Source organism: Talpa europaea (assembly GCF_964194135.1).
Source record: "Talpa europaea genome assembly, chromosome: 2".
Classification (NCBI taxonomy): domain Eukaryota; kingdom Metazoa; phylum Chordata; class Mammalia; order Eulipotyphla; family Talpidae; genus Talpa; species Talpa europaea.
Window position 1 is genome coordinate 59,155,118 of NC_140068.1, and position 25,419 is coordinate 59,180,536.

The window sequence follows — 25,419 nt, forward strand, 5'->3', positions numbered from 1 at the left end:
TCACCATGGTGTTCGGCGGCAAATGAAATCAGATTTAGTGATTCAGAGCTGTTGTAGATGGCCCTAAAACTGCTAAAGCAACAGAAATTACTTTTTAAAACTTTAAGACCTACCTTTTTCTCATCTTCCACTGTCACCTCTGTGCTGGAGGTAAAAACCAAAAATAATAAAGGAGGTTGCAAATTCAAATATGGTAAATTAAAAGTTTATTTTATAATAAATTATTAAAAGTTATAAGGTCCAAAGTATACTATACTAAAGCATTAAACATAAAAAAAGGCAAATTCAGACACCTAGACATAGTTGTTTCCATGACAGTTTAAAGCATATTATTTTCATTCTGCTAAGAAAAAACCCAAAAACCAAATTGCTATGTTATTATTTTAAAACTAGTATTCACTATGGATATTACTACAGACAAGCCAAAAGAACGTTGCATTTTATAACTAAGGAAAAAATACAAAAAGACAATGTTAAATTCAGTGTTAAACACATACTTTGCTTTTTCCTTCCCTTTCCTAAAATATTATGTCCCCCCTTCATTAAATTTCATATTTGCCCCTTCGCACCATCCATGACCACATGTCCTAATTATTGTCAGGAATTCCCTGACTTCCAAACCCCTCTCCCACAATCAATCTTCTGTTCAAGAAGAATCAACAGTGATTTTCTAATGTCTTAACAACATACTTTTATGGCTGCCTTGCAAAAGCTACTAACTCTAACTTATCCACCTTTATTTATCCACCTTCACTTCCTACCACTTCCCAAAAGTAATCTCCCTTTCTCTGGCTCTTTTCCAATGATTTTGCTGCTGAACTCCTTATCAACTCCTACCCTGACTACCAAAATAAAAACTCTGCCGCTTAGTTTGCCCTTCATTCATTCAAGACACTATATAAATGCCAAGAATTTAAAAAATGATTAAAACAGTTCAAATCCTAAGAAAATCACAATCTAACAGGGAGAATAGACAAATGCATGTACATCTGTTTACTTTAAGTGCATTAAGAGTATGAGTAAATTCCAGTGAAAACCCAAAGGAAGAAACAACTCTCTCAAAGGTGATACGGAAATTTTCACTGAAAAGATAAAATCTGATCAAATTAAGGACCAACAGAATTTGATAAGATTCCAGGTGACAGAATGAAAAAAGCAAGAGTAGAAAATAGTGGTATTTAAAGGCCATGACATATATGAAGAGTTGTTCATATTAAGTTTTAAAATTTTAATGTTTAACATTACATGATTTTTAAAATAAATAAACTTCTAGTCATAATAATCTTATATTAATACCTAAATGGCATCATAATTTCAGGATTATTGCTAACAAACTTTTTTAACAAACAAATGATGGACTCTTACTTTACAATTTTAATGAAATGAAACGCAATACAGAAAACAACTTTTAATGTTTCATAGCAGATTGACAGTGAATGTAAATGAGAATCGAAAGAACATTCATACAGTCAATGAATGTGCCAGTCCCACAAAATTAACTTATTTTCATGGATGGAAATTTTTTTTTCAATATTTACCATTGTTCATATTTTTAACATATGGTCTCTAGGTTTCATCAACAGCTCTGGTTAAGTTCACCTTGACCCCGAAGGTGGTTTTAGTCTGTCCCCCACGGAGACCAGCTAAGTAAATCTGGGGTCTGGGTACTCGGGTACTGCCTTCTCTCATAGATTGAGTACCAACATCCTTTAATGGGTACACCTGTGAATAATTTTCTCTTCTCATGTGACTAAGATCAGTTTGTACCGAATGAGTCACTTTCTGACGCAAATTGGCCTAAGTAGAAAGAGAATATATAGAAGTTTATTTTTATAGAGGTAACACTGGTTTACAACACTGTAAAAGTTTCAGGTGGATAGCTTCAGAGCTGGACTATATATGCCACACCACACCCACTACCAAAGGTCTAGATGCTATATCCACCACCATCCAATCAAACCCCTCTATCTGATCCATCTGTCCCCACACCTTTCCCCTCTGATAACTTCCATTTTGTGTCCAAATCTGAGTTTGTTTTGCTTTGGCAACATTTCTTTTACTCCTTTGATTTATTTCACCTAACATAATCCCCTCAAGTGCCATCCTTTTTTTTTTTTTTTTTAAGACCAAAGAGCTTCTACCAGACAGGGTAGAAGCAAGGGAAATAATGTGGTTAGTGGGTGTAGGGTAAGGAAAAATGTCAGGCTTTTCTGCCCTCCTGTCATCAAGATAGATAATGGATCCTTGCGGTCCTGAATGCATGCCTGATGGCGGGCACCTGGAATAGGGTGTGGCATAGGTAGATGGGATTCACCTGGGCTGAGACTGGGCTTTTAAGGGCAGCGTCACAGGGACGCCAGTAGAAGCCAAGAACGAACGAAAGCAGAGAGAGAAGCAAGAGAAGCAGAAACTGAGAGAAGGCCGGAGAGCCAAGATAGAATGAAGACTTGCTGGGGGCTGGGAGGACTGCCAGCCTCCAGGCCCCCCAGAATCCTTACCTGCTGTGTACCGAGTAAACCCAATAAAAAGGCCTGTAAAAAGCCACTGAGGGCTCTAGGACTCTGACTTCTTTTCTGCTGGATCAGAAAACCTACTCAGTGTCATTCCTGCCTCCTACAGTAGGACAACCGTGAGAGACTAAGAGACAAAGGCTAGACAAATATGACAACAGGACTCTGACCCACAACCTCTGTAGCAACCAGCCCAGGACAGTCAGGATTTGATAAGCTTCCTCACCTTCTGGCTGCCCCACGGTCTATCGTCCCACATTTCCCCGCTCCTCTACCCATCCACCCCCACCCCAATTCCAATTCAGGGCCAACTAGAGAAATCTATCAACCAGTTAGCCAGTTTCCAGTGCCCCATGTCAACAACCTCTAATTAGAGAATATCTGAATCCTTCCCCGTATTCACTACAAGGCTTTCCCGCTCCTCTGCCTGTCTCTGAATCTCTGCCAAATCCAAGTGATTGTGGCCTACTCCCTTGGCAGAGCAAGCTTTGAACAAAGAGTCTTTATTCTCATTTGGAGAGGCTTCAGTGATTTCAGTTAAAGAGATGGGTAAAATGTACTAAGAAAAGGCTACAAAGATAGATAGATAGATAGATAGATAGATAGATAGATAGATAGATAGATAGATAGATAGATGAGGTCATTTCCCTTATACTATAAATATTCTGCTATTCAAAATAACAAGATACTACAAAAAATGGTGAATAGGGAGAATTCCACTGAGACAGTCAAGGATGAGAATTTCAAAGAGGATTTAAGGGTAAGTACTACTGTGATTAATGTGAACGAGAATCAGAAGGATGCAACTGCCTAGTGTCTGGAGAGAACATGTTGGTGATAAAGAGGGCTGAGGACAGCTTCACAGCACTGCGCTCAACCCGCTGCGCCACCGGGGAGGCCCAAGAGGGAACAGTATTTGTGATATAACAGAGGTAACATTCTACTCCTCAAAAAAATAAAAAACACCTGAAATAAAAGGGTATATATACTTTAAGTGATTACAGGAAGTTGAGAGTACTTTAAATACTAGTATCTTATAGATTAATACAGTAAGCTAAAACTACTATAGATACAAAATATTAAAAATATATAGATCAGGGCCCCCTTGGTGGTGCGAAGGGTTAAGCTGTGAAGCTGTCCACAGCCTCTGCAGTGCAAGTTCAATCTGCCGGCCAGGGAGATATCCACATGGCAAAGCAGACCTCTCCTGTCTCGCCCACTGCTCCCCTCAGCAGTGTATTTTAGTCAGTCTGCCCTTTCTGTTCCCTGCTCTGTTTCTGGTGAATCCTCTCACCCCCCACACCTCTGGCCTGTACCCAGTTCTTGTATGCATAAATAAATAAATCTTTAAAAATATATATACAGATCAAAGAAGAGAAGCACTATCATTGTTATAGTTATTACATGACATAATTTAAGATTAGTTTCATGGTTCTGTGTTCTATATATGCTTAAAATTAGAAGATAATCTTATAATGTAAAGCTGGCAATTATAAACTATGCTAATTATTTTTATATTAGCAAAAAATTCCATGCACAACTCATAAATAATTCAGCTGTATGAAAAACAGCCTTGGGCCTCCCCCGTGGCGCAGCGGCTGAGCGCTGGGTTGCGAAGCTGCCCGCAGCCTCTGCAGCCCCGGTTCCGATCCCCGGCTGCCCCCTGGCCACCGGAGGAGGGTCCCGCATGGCGCGCAGACCTCTCTCCTGCCGCCCGCTGCTCCCCTCAGCAGTGTACTTCGGTCCTTCTGCCTGCTCTGCTCCCCGCTCTGGCTCTGGTGAATTCTCTCACCCTCCCGCGCTTCCGACTGTACCCAGTGCTTGTATAAATAAATAAAAATAAACCTTTAAAAAAAAAAGAAAAAAGAAAAAGAAAAACAGCCTTAACATTCCCCAACTTATAATTATAGAAAATATTGTTACAAACCAGTTTTATAGCTTTTCTTCTCAATTCCCATTCATTCCACTCATATGATCTTACAATCGTTGGTGGCAATATGTGTGTATCCGTCTGTGTACTACTTTCACACATTGTAATTGGTTTTATATATTGTTTGTCAACATCTTTCATCTAAAGAAATGGAGTTTTATAATTAACATTTAGGAAAATATTAGCTATAGGTAACTCAAAATATTTAGCTAAACCTTGCAAATAATTAGAAAAACAAGAATTGTTGAACATGGAATATGTGTATAAATGCCAGCAGAGAAAAGTAATTATTTTCTTGTGCATTATGGCTTTGTGCCTGACTTTTTAAACTTAATGAGAAAGTGTATTTTTGAAGGGGTAAACCTAACATTACTCATGCTCAAGTCAAATGCTCCTCTCCAATTTTAACAATTAAAAGCATAATTAATACCTTGTTGGAATGGAAAGTTTAAAATAGCTATTAAGCATTAAGTAAAAATCACATCTGTTTAAAGTACTGAAGCATCCTTAGGATATATCTTAAATTATGTATACATAGCTTGATTACGATCTAATTTTTTTTGTTTTTATTTTTTATTTTTTTTAGTTGAATATGTTTATTTTCTGCTGGGTCACCCAGCAGAAGGTTCACTATTTAAATAGTAAGTATTCAGTAATTCCAGTTCAAACAAGGTTTGATTATGCTGGCTATGAAGTTGCTGGAGTATAGATATTCAAAGGTTAAGGAACTCAGCTCATAGCAAAGAAAAAGAGATCAACTCCTTTCCCCAAATCAATCAATAGATCAGGTATAGCCAAGATTCTATACAGAAAAAGGGGTGGGAAAATTTACCATATATCAAGACTTATTATAAGGTTATAGTGAGATATAGAGCTTTTTTTTTTTAAATATGGAATAACCTGACGGAATAGAGTTTTTTTTAAAAAAAAAAAAAACAGTCTGTCACATAAGATGCTGTAGATCAACAGGGAAAAGAGCACTGAACAAATGGTCTGGGACAATTCACTATCACCCAATCAAATGGAATCAAACGGAAAAATTACACTGAGCATAGGATATTTCACCTCCCACCAGATATAAAAAACAAATTCAGTTGGATTAAAGACTAGTGGGGCATAAAGTAAAAAGCATTAGGTAAAAATCACATCTGTTTAAAGTATTGAAGCATTCTTAGGATATATCTTTTAAAAAAATTGTTTTTCAAAAACAAAACAGAGAATATTTTTATGGCCTAAGAATATGTGAGGCTTTCTTAAACCATAAAATGGTTCAAGGCACAAATAAACAGGAGTGACAAATTATACACTAAAACGAACACCTTTTGCTCATCAAAAAGTTACCACAAAAAAAAAAGAAGAAAAAATGAATGGTACATGAATGGTAACAATTTCACAAATAAGTGCCAAGAGAAAGCAAAAAGAGTAAGGCTGAAGAGAGTACACAGCAAGCTCTGAGATATAGTAATGTTTGTTTTCTTGTTATAAACCATGGATACAGTATTTAGTATTTTTATACAATTGTACATTTTCTAAATATCTTGGCCTGTATAAATAATTTTACTGTTAAAAGTTACAGTTCTATTATTTATTAAAATGAGTAGGACATATTTCCCCCATGTATCTTTTTGTTCCTTTGTTTTTTCCCCCATGTATATTTATTAGCTTTTTAATTTTAGATTTTAAATTTATCTTTCATACTGTTTTAGAAGTAGGCAAAGGATAAAATATACTAAAACAATTAATTTAATCACATCATGATTACTGAAACTATTAATGGCAAAAAAAAAGCATGTGATACTTTTATGGATGGAAACACCCAACCTAAAATACGTGAATCTCCATTAAAAATATTTTGTTATTTTTTAAAAAATATTTTCTTATTTTTAATGCAATTCCTATTAAAATCCCAGAAAGATCTGGGAGGGGGTGGAATTTGGCAAAGTTATTAAGAAATTTATGTAAGGATATAAAGATCCATGAGACATAAGATAATTTTGAAAAAAATAAAAGGCAGAGAAGAGGACTTGTTGTATAAGATGATAAAATATACAAAGCAGTAGTAACTAAAGCAATATAGGGTCATCCTAGAGTTAACAAAAATACCAGTGGAACAGAATTGAGAACCTACAAACAAATTCATTTCATATAAGAATTAATTGCCAATACAGTAAAGGTGGCAGCATGTGTAGTGGGAAAGTCAAACATTATAGTAGATAATATCAGGAAACCAGGCACACTAAATGAAGAATACTACTACTACATTAGGAAAATCAAAAGCAGAACTCTTTATTTTCTCCAAATGGACTAAAGACCTATATGTGAAAAACAGAACAGAAGAAAATGAAAACTAATAACTTTAGGATAGAGAAGGATTTCCAAAATAAGACCTCAGAAAGCACAATCTTTAAAGGAAAAAAGTAATAGATATGACTACATTAAAATTAAGGGTGTGTTATTCAATGAAGGTTTCAGACAAAGCTATAAGAAAGGAGGCAGGCTGGGAAACAGCATTTGAACTTTTATAACTGACAATGGATTAATACTTAGAAGACAGAGATCTCCTGTAAATCAGCAAGTTAAAGACAGAAAGAGTAGTACAGAGAAAGAAATCCAGGAAAGGTATGAACAGTTGACACCTGAATGGGTGACATATATACAAGGAAATGAAGAAAAGCAAAGTGTAACAGATACAAGAAGAGATGATGAAGTTCACTATCAGAAAGATGTACAGCAAAACAAATAGCCATCCTATTGGCAAAAAAAAAAATGGTATATCCACATAATAGCCAAGTACTAGCAGGTACTAGCAGGATTACTGGTACGTGACAAAACCCCAGAAACTAGAGTTAAAATTGGTCCAGTAATTTTGAGAGCAATTATCTCAGTTCAGTCAAAGGTTGAAGTTCTATTGTCTGATCCACATACTGAAGGATTCTGAACAGACCAAAGTCTCCACAACGGGAGAAACTTTTACTCTTCTGGAGAATTGCCTCAACCAAAAGGAAGCAGGAGTGTCAGATGAACACATTGGTAGCAAGAGCTAGAGCACCAACTGAGCTGTCCAAGGTTCTGATGCCACAACTGTCCTGCACCCTCACCCCATCCAACCACTGAGTCCATAGCTTGTTCCCAGAGTTTCTGCCCAAGTGCTGATTACCCCGTGTTTCACTTGTCACTAGCCTGACCATCCTCTTGCCAGCTGCTTGATGACTTATCCAAACCAACCTGCTTCACAGTCATAATGATCATGAAAATAACAAATAATAAACATTTTAAACCATATATTTTTAGGTTTTTATTTTAGTGAGTTAAAAAGAGAGGAACTGAATGAGAAAGAAGAGATACTAAGTAATTAAAAGGTGAACAATAAAAATGAAAGACTAGAGGAAGAAACTGAGAATATTCAGCATTAGAATGAGAGCTCCACACCAGGTAAGGATTTTTGTTCATTGCTAAATCCCCTGTGCCAAGAATAGTACCTAGCACACAGTAAGAGGCTCAGTAAATATCTGCTGAATAAATTAACAAAAAGGCACCTGTATACAAAGAAACATGCCTTCCAATCCATTTTGCAGTCTTCCAGATTAGTGTAACTTAAACCTGTTAAGTTATTGTACAATTCACTATAAAGTAAATTATTGCCTATGTTATTTGTGCTGAGGACCTTCAATTTTAGATAAGGAAATACTGTCGATTAATTTATCTGTCCAAATGCAGTCTTTGTCTTTCAGATTTTTCCAGTCTTAATTCATCATGGGATTCATTATCTTTTTTTCAGTACCCTATGTGGATTTTATTCATGGCTATTTTCAGATAACCTATAAAAGTCTTCATCTGACCTCTTCTCTGCCTGGACTTGAGAACCATTCCACAACAAAATAAAATTTTTTAATGAATTATACTTTTGAATATCACAAATTTTTAAAATACTAGCCCTGCTTACCTGGGAATATGGTATGAGAGTTTCAAACTGTTGATGAAGTTCCAGTAACTGAATCAATTCTGCATTTTTTTTCGCCTTTTCTCTAACTAAATCAATATACTTTTCAGGATTTTCTGCAAATAAATATGCAGCATCTCTTGTATTGAAAGTGTAATACTGTTCTTTATATTTCAAAATTCCAATTGCTGGATTTCCTGAAAATTAGGAAAAGGAAGTGATTTGGGCATGCAGTATTAAGTGATTTTTATATTCATAGTATACCCACAGAACTTTTCTCTATACACTCCATTTTTAATCTATTACGTAGGTGTTTATTTTGCTACAAAGCTATAACTAGTAATTTTAAATTATATGTGAAATTACTTTGTGAAAGGACTATTAAGTTAAATGTTCTTATTTTGAAGGATAATTTTATTTAAAAAAATATTTCACTATTCAGATGTCAGATGTTTAAAAATCTTTTATGAGAAGTTATCTTTAGTTATCTGTCAGGTTTTTCAAAATGTCCTTGAACTTGCTTTAACGTTTAATGTCTGGAAGGAAGGGAAGGCTGATATTTTTAATTGGACAATCAGTGAAGGCTGAATAAAATGAAGGAGAATGACATGTAGCTATATGGGGACAGAGCTTGCCCAAGAGAAGGAAATAGCTAGCACAAAGGCTGTGAGGTAAAAATTGGCTTGGAATGTTAAAGAATAGAAAGGAGGGCAGTGGCACTGAAGTACTGAGCAAAGGAAAAGATGGTAAGCAATCAAATCAGTGAAGCCATCTGAAAAAGGATCTGACTGCAAGCCACAGTGTCACCTTGAGCTCTAAGCCATGAGGTCTGTGGTCCCAACTGGAAGGAAAGAAATCCTACAGAATTGCTCTGATGTAGTGCAGGTTGCTGCTGCCCAGAAAAACATTGTAGTAAGTAGACATAATGTAGTAAAGGGAAATAAAGTAATCAGGACTAGCAAAATTAGAGAGGATTTTGAAAAACCCATAGTTGCAAAGTCTTTCTACTTCTCTCTCTCTTCCTCTTTCTTAGAATCAGAGTTGGCAGAATTTGGAAGGGAATAAACAGACATCTTATTTGGTCTTTCTATTTTTCCTGATGCAAAAACTGAGGTGCACAAAGGCATGACATTTGCTGAAGATAACCACAGTTCACAGTGGTATAACTGGAACTAGAAACCAGGTTCTCCATAATCCTAGCCCATAGACTTTGCAAGCATGTCAGTGACCTCTGCCACTAACCAGCTTCATATTTTTCTCTGTGTGTGGCTCTCCTGGCACCTCTTCTGATTTGTAAAGAAAAGAGGAAGAACAGAAAAGAAAAACAGGGCCTCCCCTGGTGGTGCAGCGGTTGAGCGCTGGGCTATGAAGCTGCCCGCAGCCTCTGCTGTGCCGGTTCGATCCCCGGCCACCAGGTGAGAGTCCCACATGGCGCGCAGACCTCTCCTGCAGAGCCCGCTGCTCCCCTCAGCAGTGTACTTCATCAGTCTGCCTGCTCTGCTCCCCACTCTGGCTCTGGTGAATTCGCTCACCCTCCCGCACTTCTGACTGTACCCAGTGCTTATATAAATAAATAAATAAACAAACAAACAAACAAACAAACAAATAAACAAATAAATAAATAAAAAGAAAGAAAGAAAAGAAAAACATAAAAGACAAGGAAAAGAAAGGAAAACATCTACATTCCATCTCTTTTCACTTCCACTTGGCTCTTGTTTGCTTTCTCCCCAGTACCAATGACCATCACAGGGCCTCAGAATACTATTTTCTCAGTCCCCATGATGAACCCTTTAATTACTCCCATTTCAAAATATCTGATACCATAAAAAAATGAATCAATTTGTGCATTAGTTAGCCTGCATACACACAACCCCAACAATTCTTTGTAATGAAGAAAGTTCATACCCAATTATGAAACATTAAAAAATAAAGGGAGGGCCCCTCCCTGGTGGCACAAGGGGTTAAGCACTGTACTATGAAGCAATCTACAGCCTCTGCAGCACAAGTTCGATCCCAGCTGGCCAGGGAGAAACCGCATGGCAAAGCAGACCTCTCCTGTCTCGCCCACTGCTCCCCTCAGCAGTGTATTTCAGTCAGTCTGCCTGTTCTGCTCCCCACTCTGTCTCTGGTGAATCCTCTCACCCCCCACATCTCTGGCCTATACCCCAGCTCTTGTATGCATAACTAAATAAATCTTTAAAAAAAATAAAGGGAGGAAGAGACTAGTGGTGGAAGAATCTAGCCCTAGCTGACTTCCTGTTATTCCCAACACAAGCATTTTTTGGATAATAATTTACTTCATCATAATTTCTGAGTTACTTTTTGTTTAGGAGAAGCTTTAGTAATATCTACATCATAGAGAAATGTTACTTGACAAAATACTGGCCTTTTTCTTAGAGGGGTCTTACATAGACATCTTGATCTATGTTAATGGAATGTAACCATAAAAAGACAAAGAATATTTTTTAATAAACAAATCAGTCAATATAGTGTTGTTCTTTCAAATAACTATTTGGAAGATAATATCTTTTAGTAACACTGTGTAGCACGTCTAGACTCCCTCACGGGGCATGTTAGTCAGCCCCAATGTTATGATACTATAGCATCCATATCCACTACAGACACACACCATTACTTATCATTTATATAATATTATCTTGTTTATGACAGACTACGAGATTAGCTCCTTTCCTAGTTTGCCATCAGAGTCTACAAAGTTTTAAAGAGTGATTAATTGAAAATGGTGGTGCTCTGCAAAAAAAAAAACAAAAAAAAAAAAACTAACTAAGGAAGGGAAGGAGGGACAATATTATTCCTAAGGAATACCTGGAAGGAGAAGACCATCTGTTGTAGCAAACGTGTAAGCACAAAATCCCCGATACTGAATTAACAACTTATCAAAATTTGCTGTTGTTTCAGGGAAAAGCCATTCTAGTTTTCTGAAATCCACCAGTTGTACTCTATTCTCTAAAATGAAAAAAGAGGACAGGGAAAACATTATTCAGTGAGAAGAGGAAACGACCTAATGATATGAGCAGTAAAGTTTGCTATAGATCAACTTCACTCAAGATAGGATAGCTCTTAATAACATATTAGGTGGCAAAATACTTTGACTATAATATTAGGAACTATTATTTCTTGAAACAGAGGAGAATGTTCTGAGCAGGAAGAATCAAGGAAATTTAGTAACTTAGTTGTGACAACAAGATGAATAATTTTTATTCTTTGCACTTTTAAAAATTCTTCCTACTGTTACCTATTTACTTTGATAAGTAAATTGGCTAATTTTTTACACAAACAAAAAATTGTATTTATAAAACATTGTTCCACCAAAATTCTTAGCTTTCTCAATCTGACCTACACTTCTGTGCCTGGCGCTATTGTAACACCACAAATGACTCTGTGGCTACAACTAGAGGTACATCTATTCCTTGGGGGAAATGAACCTCCCTGGTTGTTGTTTGTTTTTGTTTTTGTTTTTGTTTTTGTTTTCCTAATACATCTGGAAGCCTGAATAGCTATGCAATGTGACAAGCGTAAATTAAATTCTTTCTGAAGAACATTAGGCCTCCCAATTCACTGGCGCAGTAACCTCTACTATTCTGTGGCTAAAAGTTTTGAAATATGGTGGGAAATAACACATCTAAATCCAAGAAGTTGCAAGTAAACAGTCTTGCCAAAATGGATGAGTTGAATGTCCACTAACAAAGTGACTTTAACTTTCAACTTCATCTAGTATTTCATAGATAGGCTGTTTTAATAAAATGAATTCAGTAGGAAAAACTTTGAACTGTAAGCATCTTGAATATCTTTGACTTAGATTCCAGATTTTACGTATTCAATAAAAAGAGTGGAAATTACTGCTACATTTTTATTTTCCACTTTTACAAAAATAGAATTTGAAAAGGACATTGAGAGAGCAAATAATCTAATTTCATATTCTGCAAAAGCTTCCGGTTCTAGGCAAAAACTCAACTCCCAGATTGTATTTTGGCATCTTTTCTGAATTTCCAGTTGTCTTTAACAATAGACAATACAATAAAATATATAAAAATAGAATCTGTCTTCTATTAAAAGAAGCCAAAAAAGTAAAAAGGAGTATATTGATAAAGATAGTCTTCCTAAGAAAATCAGTGCATCTCTAAAAGGCACTAAAATAAGTTTGATTAATTTACAGGGATAAAATTTACTGTTTTACCAATTTCAACCTCAATCTGAGGTACATATGTGGCAAAGAGCAATCCAAACAAATGAAGCTTTATTTGCAAAAAACGAGCAAGGATTAATAGCCTTTCTACCCCATATCAACAATAAAATCACTAAGACTACAATAGAAATACATATGCACAGAAAACCATTGTTAACCAACACACTGATAGTAATGTTAGGACTAGATTTTGCTGGATAGAAAGAGATTCAGCTTACATATGTCTGTCTTCCCATATTTTCTACATGGAACATAAGTACTCTTATAATCAAGAAAAATGCTTAATACTTTATCAGAAAGGTATAACACTAAATGTTAATACCAAAAAAGTGACTTTATTTTGGGAGTAATTTTAAGAGGCAAAGGAAATAATGGCTGATTCCCATTACCCATGTGTTCTTTCATTCTACACACATCAGTTTTCACAGTTACTCCTTCAAGAAGATCTTGCAATACTTTCTCAGGAAAGAGTAGTTCATGAGAGCCCAGAAAGGGCGCAAGGTGAGTAGTTAAATTAGTGAGGACACTAATTAAAACAGTTTCGTCCTGAAAACCAGTCCACAGATTAGAAAGTGCAATGAAGATGGGCTGAGGAAAAAAAAATATTTAAAATGTCACTGCTGAAAAAAATATAAATCATTGTACTTTTTAAAATAAATACAAATTTTACTTGTAAAAAAATTAATTCTTACGATGATAATCTCATGAGGTCAGACACTAGAATCTAGCTAGAAATTGGATTAATGAATTATGAGAAAATAAACTTGTATTTTATAATGGTAAGACTTTCACAAAGTGAATTTACTCCCAAAAAGTCAAACACATTTGATCCACTAAGAAAGATTTATGGATACTTAGGGCCTCCCCGGTGGCGCAGCAGTTGAGCACTGGGTTGTGAAGCTGCCCGCAGCCTCTGCAGCGCTGGCTCGATCCCCGGCTGCTCCTCAGCCACTGGAGGAGGGTCCCACATGGTACGCAGACCTCTCCTGCTGCCCACTGCTCCCCTCAGCAGTGTACTTCGGTCCTTCTGCCTGCTCTGCTCCCCGCTCTGGCTCTGGTGAATTCTCTCACCCTCCTGTGCTTCTGACTGTACCCAGTGCTTAAATAAATAAATAAATAAATCTTAAAAAAAAAAAAAGAAAGAAAGATTTATGGATACTTTACCTCAAAAAGTCTAGGGGAGGGCCTCCCTGGTGGCTCAGCGGGTTGAGCGCAGCGCTGTGAAGCTGTCTGCAGCCTCTGCAGTGCAGGTTCCATTCCCCGCCAGATAGGGAGAAACCCACATGGCACAGCAGACCTCTCCTGCCTCGCCCACTGCTCCCCTCAGCAGTGTGTTTCACTCAGACTGCCTGTTCTGCTCCCTACTCTGTCTCTGGTAAATTCTCTCACCCTCCCATGCCTCTGACCTATACCCCAGTTCTTGTATAAATAAATAAATCTTTTTTAAAAAAAAAGTCAAGGGGAAATTATCTTCTTTTTTGGTAAATATGACTCATTATAATTAGGTTTATCTGGAGAAATCATGATTCAAATATTCTGGAGATTCTAGAGATATATAAAGTTAAATATGACTCATTATAATTAGGTTTATCTGGAGAAATCATGATTCAAATATTCTGGAGAGTCTAGAGATATATCTTAAGGCATGTGTTGTATTGAGGTGCAAATTAAAGACTTTAGATCAGTGACATAAAAATTTTTTATTCACATTAAAAGTCACTGATTTACAGAAGAAACAAATTAAAAAATTAACCAGATCTTACCTATAAGTGAAAATACTTAACATTTTGTTTCTTGCTTTTTAAAATCAAATATTGTCAGGGCCTCCCTGGTGGCCCAGGGGTTAAGTCTCAGCACTATCACCACTACGGCCCAAGTTCAATACCCGAACTAACCTATATATGGCACAGCAGACCTCTCCTGTCTCATCCGCTGCTCCCCTTAGCAGTGTATTTCAGTAGATCTGCCTGCTCTACTCCCCTGTCTCTGGTAAATCCTCTCACCACCAGCACCTGCAGCCTACATCCCAGTTCTTCTATGCAAAAATAAATAAAATCTTTAATAAATAAATAAAACCAAATATTAGGAATGATTATAGAAAACTATCAAAGATATAGCATTTTATATGCTGTATAAATTACCACATGTGCATCTTACACCTCCCTGGGGTTACCAGATCTGCCCCTAAGATAATGCATACAATCAGAAAGTTGGTATAAGTATAGGCCTAGTAAACAAAATGGTTATTTCCCTTTCCAGAAAGGTCACAAATTTTATCATCTCTTCATTAGAGGTGGCAATTTCTAACCAGCTACTCTGGACACATTTTCAACACTGTATTATGGATTATTTTTGTTGCCACAGCCAATATTTATATTAAGGTAATTATAATACATATCTACATTTCCTTTAATAGCAATTGCCTTTGAAGGGAATCCTCTCACCTAACTTATACTATTACTACAAAACAACCATAAAGAATAGGCCCAATTATATAAAACCAGTATTATATTTTTAGTAACTATAACTGTATTTACTTTATATTTTACTTTACTTTTTATTTATATTTACTTTATATTTATTTTTAGTAAATATATAACTATAATTACTTTTATCCAGTTTTATAAGATTCAAAAATACATTCACCCTTAAAAAAGGTCAAAGTTGATGGTAAATACTTACAAAGACTTGTGATGTTGGGACAGCACTCTTAGATTTAACCGTCATTTTTAATTGCTCCAGTTGGGCTCCCAACTGCTTTACCATCATTTCCACTTCTTGAGCACAAGTAATTATATCTGACTGAAGAAAACATTCAAATTCAGATTTTTACAATTTCACTATAAAATCATCTGTATTTTAAGCCCTGAATGTTCTCCATATCTCTAAAGGTAAGCTCAGTGAGAACAGAAACCCCATCTCAGGGACATTCCCAATATCAGAAGAGCACTTGTATACAGATGGTGCTCAAGAAATATTTACTGAGTAGATGAAGCTCTTAAAACACAAGAGCTTTCAAATGTATACAAATGGTCTTTTATATTCAGCAGATTACATTCCTGAGAAGTAGATCCTGACACAGCTGTGATTACTTGTTATTTCCCCATTCCTCAAAGATGAATTCCTCAGAAAACTATTTTGATAGCAACATTTAATAAAATTATATTCAAGGAGAGGGATAGCTTAAAATCACAGCATTAAAAGCAATGCAATCTATTTCTAATACAGCAATGAAATCTGGAAATAAGGTAGTGAAAAGATGAATTTGAAAAATTGCTAGTATTTATTCTTACTATGTGATAAGCACTATATTAAATTTTAAAAGTATAACTGCAAATAAGAAAACCAAGAAAAATAAAAGTAAATTGGTCAAGAATTACAACTAGGAAAACACATAATCAGGGTTCTATACCAGAGTCTGAGTCCAGAACCCAGTTCTTACCCACTTTTACTGCACTGCCAGAGATGAGCCAGAAATAGCTGAGGTGAGGGTTTATTGGTACAGTGTAAAAGAGTGACATTTATTTTTTTATTTTTTTTAAAGAGTGACATTTATTTGAAATGAAAAAAGGGTATTCTAAGTTCTCAGACACCCGCATCCCAACCATATGCTTGACTAGACTATATTTTATAAGACCTTTTTTTAATGATAAAAATAATTCATAAAAATTATAAAATACTACCATATTTCATCTAATGAAAATTTAAATTCACAAATGCAACATGCATCCAGTTTTCATTTCACCCATATTACTCTTTGAGGATTTCTTCTCCTTCTGCTTTATTTCCGTTAGAATATTATGTATCCTGCGCCTCCCCTGGTGGTGCAGGCAGTTGAGTGCCACCCTGTGAAGCTTTCCGCGGTCTCTGCAGCACCAGTTTGATCCTGGCTGGCCAGCAAGGGTCCCACACGGTGCAGCAGACCTCTCCTGTTGCACCCACTGCTCCCCTCAGCAGTGTATTTCATCAGTCTGCCTGTTCTGTTCCCCGCTCTGTCTCTGGTGAATCCTATCACCCTCCAGTGCATCTGGCCTGTACCCAGGTGCTTGTATAAATAAATCTTTAAAAAAAAAAGAATATTATGTATCCAATTTATTAGGTCTCTTGCCTATCCCACAGTATTTCCCCCCCTCTGTACATTAATTTTGTTTTAGGAATCAAAGATGGAAATGTTGCACTTTAAGTATTTTAGATTTATGCAATAGTTACAAGAAAGTGAAATAAATCTGCAAATGGTGGCCTCTGAAGTGAAAATTATACACAACATGTAATGCTTCTTAAAAAGTTTGATTAAATTTGACCTCCTCTCCAACCATACTAGATTTGCAGGGTCCATTCTCAGAATAGGCCTATAGAACTTCTTGATTTCTCCCAATGTCTTAGAACAATCACTCTGTATTTTGCCAAAAAAAAAAAAATTGTTCACAATCATGTAGCATTTTCATTGTAAACAGCTCTCTAGAAATGTTACAATTGTAAAAAAATGTGTTTTTCATGACAGTCAAATGTTAGAGAAAATGTGATCACAGCTTCCTTCTCTTCCCACTCACTCCACTTTTTTTAATAAGTTCCTCATATACTCTTTCATGGGCACTTTTAAACAAGTCTAAATCAAGCAAAAATTCTACCCTGATTTTTTTAACCTACATTGTCAGGAAAAATCAAGAAGTCTATGACGTCTAGTCTATGAATGAATCCCTGAAAGTATAATTTGGGAGGAAGAAGTCTACACAAGTCTTGATGTACATGTCTTAAGAAATGATATTTGTGAAATACAACTTGTACTTGCACAATAATAATAAACAGCTTCCCCTCTTTGGCAACTGCCTTGCACTTCAAAAGCCCACAGAGGATGGAATTCCATTCTCTCAGCTAAGACAGTTAATAAGACTGAGATCAGTCCTTCTTTTTTCTTTTCCAGAAAATTCAAATTTGTTCACTACAGCAAATAAAGTCCTGATCAAACTGAAATCAAAGAGATACTAAGTCAGTCCTGAGGACTACTCCCAGTTTGTAGTAATGAAGTCAAGTCATCTGGATGTTTACCGTTCTCTTCTCAGTTTAGAGTAGAGGGATGGAGAGAAGACAGATCAAGCACTTCCAAAAATATTGCTAAGTTATGAAGATAGAAAGAAAAATGAAGAGAAGGCCAGAAAGTCTCCATAATATAAACACTATATTCTATGGAAAAGGCCAGATCCTAGGACATTAACTCACCAAAATGATCTGAAGGAAGATCTCATATTGCCGCACATTATACAGTGCTTCTTTTAACATAGAGGACTGAAATTCTTCACTCAGCAGTGGGTTCTCGGCTACTTTCTCCAGGATGGCTGTGTAGCGGTACGCCTGGTCCTGGGCAATCTGAAGCTGGGAATCAATATGGCGAGTGGTGGCTGGAATTGCTTCGCGTAGAATAGCAGGCACTGTTTTTAAAGGTATATTAAGTGAGATAAGAGGAATTTAAAAAGAATTAAGAAGAAAAAGCCTAGAAAGTGGTCATATTTTGAACATCAAGTTGAATAAGCTTTGTTCTCAACCAAATTAACAATTTAACAATAAAGGGGATATATTTCATGGGTTCCATACCATGAAGAACAATAACAACAAAAACCAGTCCAAACAAAAGATACTTCAGAAAGATAAGCAAAGTTTGAGGAGATTAGCTTTTGCCACTAACATATAAAAGAGCTTAAAGAATAAGTAGGCTTTGAAATGATGTGTTATACTATGTACCTGTAGAAAAATTACTATCTCTCTCCTCCTGTGTATCTTCCTTTCTACTTGTAAAAAAAGAAAAAAAAAAGTATACGACTTAAGAAATGGCCTCCCTGGAGGCTCAGGGATTAAAGTCTCAGCTATCAAGCTATCGCCAGTCACTGCTGCATGAGTCAATCCCTGGGCCAGTGAGCTACTCACATGGCGCAGCAGACTTCTCCTGTCTTGCCCGCTGCTCTCCTCAGCAGTGTATTTCAGTAGATCCACCTGTACTGCTCCCCATTCTGTGTCTGGTGAATCCTCTCACCCCCTGCATCTCTGACCTACACCCCAGTTCTTCTATGCAAAAATAAATAAATCTTTAAAAAAATAAACTTGGGATATTGAAAAAATAACAGTATAATCCAGCAAGATGGGGATCTTTATGAAGAATAAGAATTTAACTTCTTATACCAAATTTGAAAATGTAAAAAACTGTTCTCTTGTACTAGATCAGTAATCTGTTAAAAAAAAAAAAAAAACAACCCTTATGCTTTGTCAATGGGCCTACATGCGTGCCAAGTTCATAAGGAATTACTTCTGCTGGTAGTTGCTGATCAAATATTTCATGAGTTCTTTCAAGCTTATCAATAATGAACGTATCAAGTACATAAAAGCATAGTAACGGCTCCTAAATTTACAAATTTGCAGATACCTCCTCTTGGACCTTTTTATTATATTAACATCATCAGCAACTCTTCTTTCCAGGGTGATACTTATTTTTTTTAAATCACTGAGTTTGATTTCCTTTTACTGACTTTTACTAAAGAACACAAAGCCCCACTGAACTGGGGAGAAGCTCGGGACAGGGCTCCTCGTTCCTTTCACTGATTTACTCTTCCATATTAGCTCCATGGCATTAAACTTTCAAATTTAAATCTTGTTCCAGCAAAATTAAAAAGTACTATATACATTACAAAAAGTAGTTATTCCTAAAACAAAACTTCAAAACAATAAAAGGATGCAAGTGAATATTATGTATTATTTTCCTTGCAAGTTAGATATTAAACCCAAATAAATGATAGAATTAATCTGTTGATATACCTACAGTCATCAATGCCTTCTCCTCCCTTTCCACAGTCTCGGTTAAATAAACGAATTCCAGTAACTATCATGCTTAGTTCTTTCAGCTGTCGTTCTTTGTCCTTTTTTGAAAGAGTTAGAAATGTCCCAAGCTCAGCCTGAGGAAAAACACTCTGTAGGGCAGCTAAACACAAGGGACAACAAAATGTTAGAATACAGATACTAGAATTTAAATTACTCTTTTAACAGAAAGTTAAGAGGTTTGTTTCGGTGGCACAAGGGGTTAAGACGCAGCACTATGAGGTTGTCCGCAGCCACTGCAACAGGAGTTTGATCCCCAGCCATGGAGCTACCCACATGGCGCAGCAGACCTCTCCTGTCTTGCCCACTGCTCCCCTGTGCAGTGTATTTCAGTCAATCTGCCTGTTCTGCTCCCCACTGGTGAACCCTCTCACCCCCCTGCATCTCTGGCCTGCACCCTGGCTCTTGTATCATAAACAAATAAATCTTTTTTAAAAAGAGAGAGAGAGACTTGTTTTTAGAGATGTTTATTCATATCTCTAAATTTCTGATACTTGATTTTGGTGTATATACATAGCAAAATTGATCATTTATCATATGGGCTATTGTATATAATACTACTGCATATTTAAGCACCCATCATTAATTTTTTGGAAATGGGCATTGAAAAAGCTTTGCATTAGGCTCTAATTAGGGCTCTATAGAAAAACTAATGTTTTGAAATAATTATGGAAGTCAAAAGTCTTACCAATTCCTTATTACAAAGGATAAAAATGGGTGAAAATGGACAATTAAATAGCGCCCTTTTCCTCCATCTATTTTAGATGACACACTCAACTCCCTTACTCAATATAAAATCTTCCTTACCTCTTGCCCTCGTTACCCAATCAGCTTGGTATCCTTAATCATATTGCCAATGCTTCCTTAATGCTTCCCTAATGCTTCCCTAAATATGCAGTTCCAAGAAAACTAAAAACATTCACCTTCCAGAGGTACTACTTGAGTTTTAGAATTAATACAGTGTAATGGGAGTTTAGCTAAGTTTTAACCTCTTACTTGTGCTGATTCTTTTTTCAGATAAAAAGGAAACGTCAATCTTTAACACATGTAATTTAACATCATTTATGAGATACGATATTCACATGCAATCATTTATGGAGTGGAAATGGTGTGTATTTTTCACCTGTTGCCTCTCTAACAATCCTGATATCTGTAGGGGATCCAAGGCCAGAGTGCAGTAACACGTAGCTGACAATCTTTCGGTAAAGGCTTTCCAATTCTTCTCTAGCAGTTGCTCGGTTATCTGTAATTTCTCTGCTAACAGGGCATAATCTAGACTCCAGAACCCGGTGATGTTCTTGCAGAAATTCTTCTAAAATTAGCAAAGAAAAATGTTTTCATGTATTTGACACTTGGAATTTTTCTCACATAAGAAAGAAGGACCGGAGGAAAATGGCTTGGGTATGACAAGTATTTTCATATGAAGTAGTAATCAAAACTAAAAGTAAACTATAGCCAGCAAGTAATCTTCAGACCAAAATCTAGTGGAAAATATTACCGTGATTTAAACAGTATACTTTGTCAAAGCATGTGAAACTTTAGATGAGCCAAACAGTAAATATCAGAAAGGGCTAAAAGCTCTCAATTAGGGCCTCCCTGGTGGCGCAGCGGTTGAGCGCTGGGTTGCGAAGATACCTGCAGCCTCTGCAGTGCCAGTTCAATCCCCGGCTGCTCCCTGGCCACTGGAGGAGGGTCCCACATGGCACGCAGACCTCTCCTACTGCCCGCTGCTCCCCTCAGTAGTGTACTTCGGTCCTTCTGCCTGCTCTGCTCCCCGCTCTGGCTCTGGTGAATTCACTCACCCTCCCATGCTTCTGACTGTACCCAGTGCTTGTATAAATTAATAAATAAATCTTTAAAAAAAATAAAAATAAAAAAATAAAAGCTCTCAATTAAGCAAAAGGTATAAGAGACTATTCACACACATCAATATATAAATATACTAAGTATATATTTTACTGATATATAAGCACATGCAGTATACTACATGTAAGCACATATAAATATACACATATGTAGCAGAAATGTTCCTGTTCAATTATGCATATTTATATTTTAGTTCTAGATAAATTCCTTTGAATATAGTATTACTAAGACTATGATGTTGCCTTAAGAATTCTATCCCTCCCCTCTGGAAGCTGTGATATACTGAGGTCTAGACTTAGTCGTCGTAGGAGCCACTAGGAGTACAATTCATCCAACTAAATTTAGACGCCCCATTTTACTCTCACAAGGACCGTATATCAACCAGGTACAGTTTATGGCACAAAACAACTAGAACCTTTTGAAATTAAAAAAACTAAATTATAATTTCATAACTATTTCTTGCTTTGAAGTTTCATTATTTATTAGCAATAAGGAAAGATAAATGATTTTACATGTTTAACAAAACTGAAAGCTCAACAAATAGAGGGTCCAAAGACAATGAAAGTCACCAAGTGGTTAGTAATGAAAGCATTACTACAGGGCAGAGGCAGTCTACTGAGGAATTTATTTTCCTTTTTCTCAATTCCAGGTTGACTTTGATGTATGCATTTAAGTATTAAATAAGGAAAAATATTCTAAATGTAAATTTCCTATTTTTTATTTTATTTTTAGGTAGTTACATAATTTAAGTAAGCAATATAAGCTAATATAAACCAGGAACACAAAAATCAGCTAATTAAGAACTTTTAACTTATATGGGCTGGATGTTTTAATTTCTAACTATGATGGGTTAGTGATACACTTATTAAAAACAAGAGCCTTGGAGACATGATGATTATGGGCACAATAATTAGAATTTACTTTTAATACTCACTAGGCCATTAGTGTTTTTCTCATTTATCATTTCCAACATTATCAGATTCTTCAATGTGTGAAAAAATTATGTTACAGGGCAGGGGGAGGGGCACCTCAGACCCCGCAAACCTGCCTGCTCTAAATAGCTAAAGTCTACCCAAACAGGATTGGCCCAGAGCATGGCCCCAAAGCCTGCCACAAGTCTAAAGCATCTTCCAGTGGGGACCCAGAGAAGTCCGGGAGGATAAGAGCAAAATCAAAATCAAAACAAAAACCGCTACTGTCACCTCCCCACGAGTCTCACCCACATCCGGTCAACCAGTCCACGCCCAAAAGGCAAGCTCAGTTTCTTCATGTGTCTCTCAGTTCCATGTGCCTCCTCTAGATCTCCTTCTAGCTCTCCCTCCTGCTTGGGTGGATTTTTACCCACGAGGGGACGGGTAACTTTGGGTGCTTGATCTAGAAACTGTATTCTTTGCCTTTCCTGTATTGTTTCCTAATTGTATTAAAATTCCTTTTCATTAAAGTCTCATATGTTTTGTGTTGATGCAGCCGATGGCAGAACCTATTTAGAGCAGGCAGGTTTGCGGGGTCTGGGGTGCCCCTCTCCCTGTCCTGTAACAGTTTCAAAAGATACACCAAAAAAAATTAAATTTTCAATGTCAACCAAATGAAGCACTCCTTACCTGAAATACAATATGAATCTTTTTTAAAAGAGTACCAAAATAGGTAGCTATGTTACCTCGACTTGTATAATTCATATCAAAGTAGACTTGCATCTTAATGGTGTCCAGGGATGGATTTTTATTATCCAATAGTCGAGTCACACAAAGCTAGAAGAGAATACCCCATGAGTACTTCCATTCATATTTTCTGAAACACTTAGAAGTATTTTCTAAAGTTATTTTTAAAAATAAAGGGAAACATCAAAGTTGTAGTTTTCTGATATTTATACACTAAAAACTCCTTTATTATTATATTTCTCTTTGAGGACGTCATGCTTTGTAGTGTGCCCAATTGATATTATAAAGTAATAAATGATTTCCCCTGAGTTCATCAATATCATCATACCCAGGTAACTAACAGACTAGCTGATGGCAAAAACTTGATCTATTGTTTACTTTATGCTGTCTGAATGTGGTAAAAATTTCATGAGGAAAAGCAATGTTTAAGGATATACATATGGAAATACTTCAGAAAAAAATATTTCAGAAAAATATATTTAAGCACCTTAATCCAACGAGTCAAAATATCTAAAGTTCCTGCCTTCCTTAGTTTTTAAAACTGGTTCTCAAACACATCTTCTTGATTTCTAACAGAACTGGATTATTTTGCTTTGGTTTCAATTTTTCTTTTCGAATTAAAAAACACAAATCACACTGAATCAATAACTTCATAAATCTTATATGACAATTACATGAACCTTAATTTAGTACTATGTGCTTTTACAGCATATGGCAAGTCAATAATGTTCTTATTATTACATTAGATTAGGACAAAATGCCTATAAATACTGAAGCAGACGTTGGTATTTGCCCAGAATCTTTGCCCCTGCCCCTCCTTCCTTACTAACAGAATACAAATTTGTATTGGAGCAAAGATTTGTTCAGTTGAAAAATAAAAATCCTGTTCCTTGTTCATTTACAGTATCATTCTGGTAAGTGTAATTGAATGGGATGGATCCTGGGAAAGCTATTATTTTCCAGTTAGAAATTGACAGACTCAATCAGCACACACAGGATACCCTTTGTCTTCCCCCTTTATACCTACCCAGAGGTGGAGTAGCTGTCTTAACACCAAGGAATGCAAGCCATAAACAAACAATGGTGACCCCAAGAAGCCAGAGGAACACAGCCTAAGTACCTCCAGATTTTGTTTTAAGAGAAAACATAAATCCCTTCTTGTTTGCATTGTTTGATGGATTTTGGTTTCAAGAAACTGAAGACTAACAGGAATACTGTATTTAGAACTGAAAATAAATAATTCAAAATGTGTTGAATAATCACCTTAACAAGTTTCTGCACATCACTTTTCGTGAGGGTTCTATCCATGTTAAAGCCATTACTTGGATCCAGGACAACAGCTTTCACCTGAGAATAGGAAGCGGTCTATTACATAATTTTATTTCATGTCATGAAATTAGCTTACTATATTTCCATTTTTAAACAACCACTCAGGAGTTTATCCTTCAGCTATTTTTCTTACCACCCAACTCATTAGCACTTTCATTAGAAGTTGAAAACAGAAAGCTATAAACATCAAATTCATAAGAAAATTTATATGGAGAAACAGACTGAAAAGCAATGGATACATTTTAGATTGGGGAACTATTTGTATATTTTATCATATTTTTATTGTGCATTGTTAACAAAAAGTAAATACAAAGGAATTAAAGTATTGAGTAATTTTTACAACAGCAAACAAAAATATATATTAAAACTATTCCTACTCAGGACATTTAATATCTCTAAAGCTCATACTCTAAATCAGTATCTATAAATATAAAATCAGTATCTATAAATCTAACACGGACAAACTCTATAGGCTTTTAAAAAATATTTTTCACTAACTTGTCCATGATCTCAATGTTTTCAACTGAATAACATCTTGACAAGCTCTACAGAATTTTGAGAGAAAAATGGTTTTATTAATAAGACACTTTTAATAAAGCAGTAATTCACAAAAAAATTCATTCTTACCATAAAAGCAACTAGAGTTTCAGAAACAATTTCTCCATGAGCTGCACATTCTTGTCCTATTTCTCGAATGATATTCTTTATAACACTTTCTGCCTGGGTAGGAGGCATTCTGCCTAAATAAAACAATTGAGGTTTTTTAAAATTGCATTTATATATTACTTTTTTCATTAGATTTCTCCACTATTATATTTATAGTTATGGTATTGTTAGGGGGGAAAGGATGTCCTAAAGCTAATTCCATACAGGCTTTGTGGACTCCATCCCCACCCCAGGCCAAAGACAAAGACACTGGGAACTCCAAATCCCATCACCACCAAAGGGAAGGTGGCTGGGACTTGAGGGTGGGGTTAAGCAGCCAGGTTGGTATAAAGCCAGACACGTGGGCTTTGGGGGTCCCCCACTTTGACTCTCCGCCAGCTCACAGCGTCTGGCCAGCTTCGAGAGTGCTTTTTGGGTTTCCAGGTTGGCGGATTGGGTAGGACGCATTAAAG

The 25,419-nt window shown here is 36.2% G+C and overlaps 1 protein-coding gene across 1 annotated transcript; it reads right to left on the reverse strand.

Annotated features, from left to right (window-relative positions):
• Positions 1-1,566: 1,566 nt before the first annotated feature.
• CFAP206 (cilia and flagella associated protein 206) lies at positions 1,567-25,036 on the reverse strand (the record flags this gene model as incomplete). The annotated part of the gene is made up of 12 exons (XM_084227797.1): positions 1,567-1,797; positions 4,438-4,581; positions 8,384-8,577; positions 11,207-11,347; positions 12,977-13,175; positions 15,270-15,389; positions 17,805-18,013; positions 19,393-19,551; positions 20,572-20,760; positions 22,972-23,062; positions 24,236-24,319; positions 24,929-25,036. The coding sequence occupies 12 exons, from the start codon at positions 25,034-25,036 to the stop codon at positions 1,567-1,569; spliced, it is 1,869 nt and encodes a 622-aa protein (XP_084083923.1).
• Between the last annotated feature and the right edge of the window lie 383 nt (positions 25,037-25,419).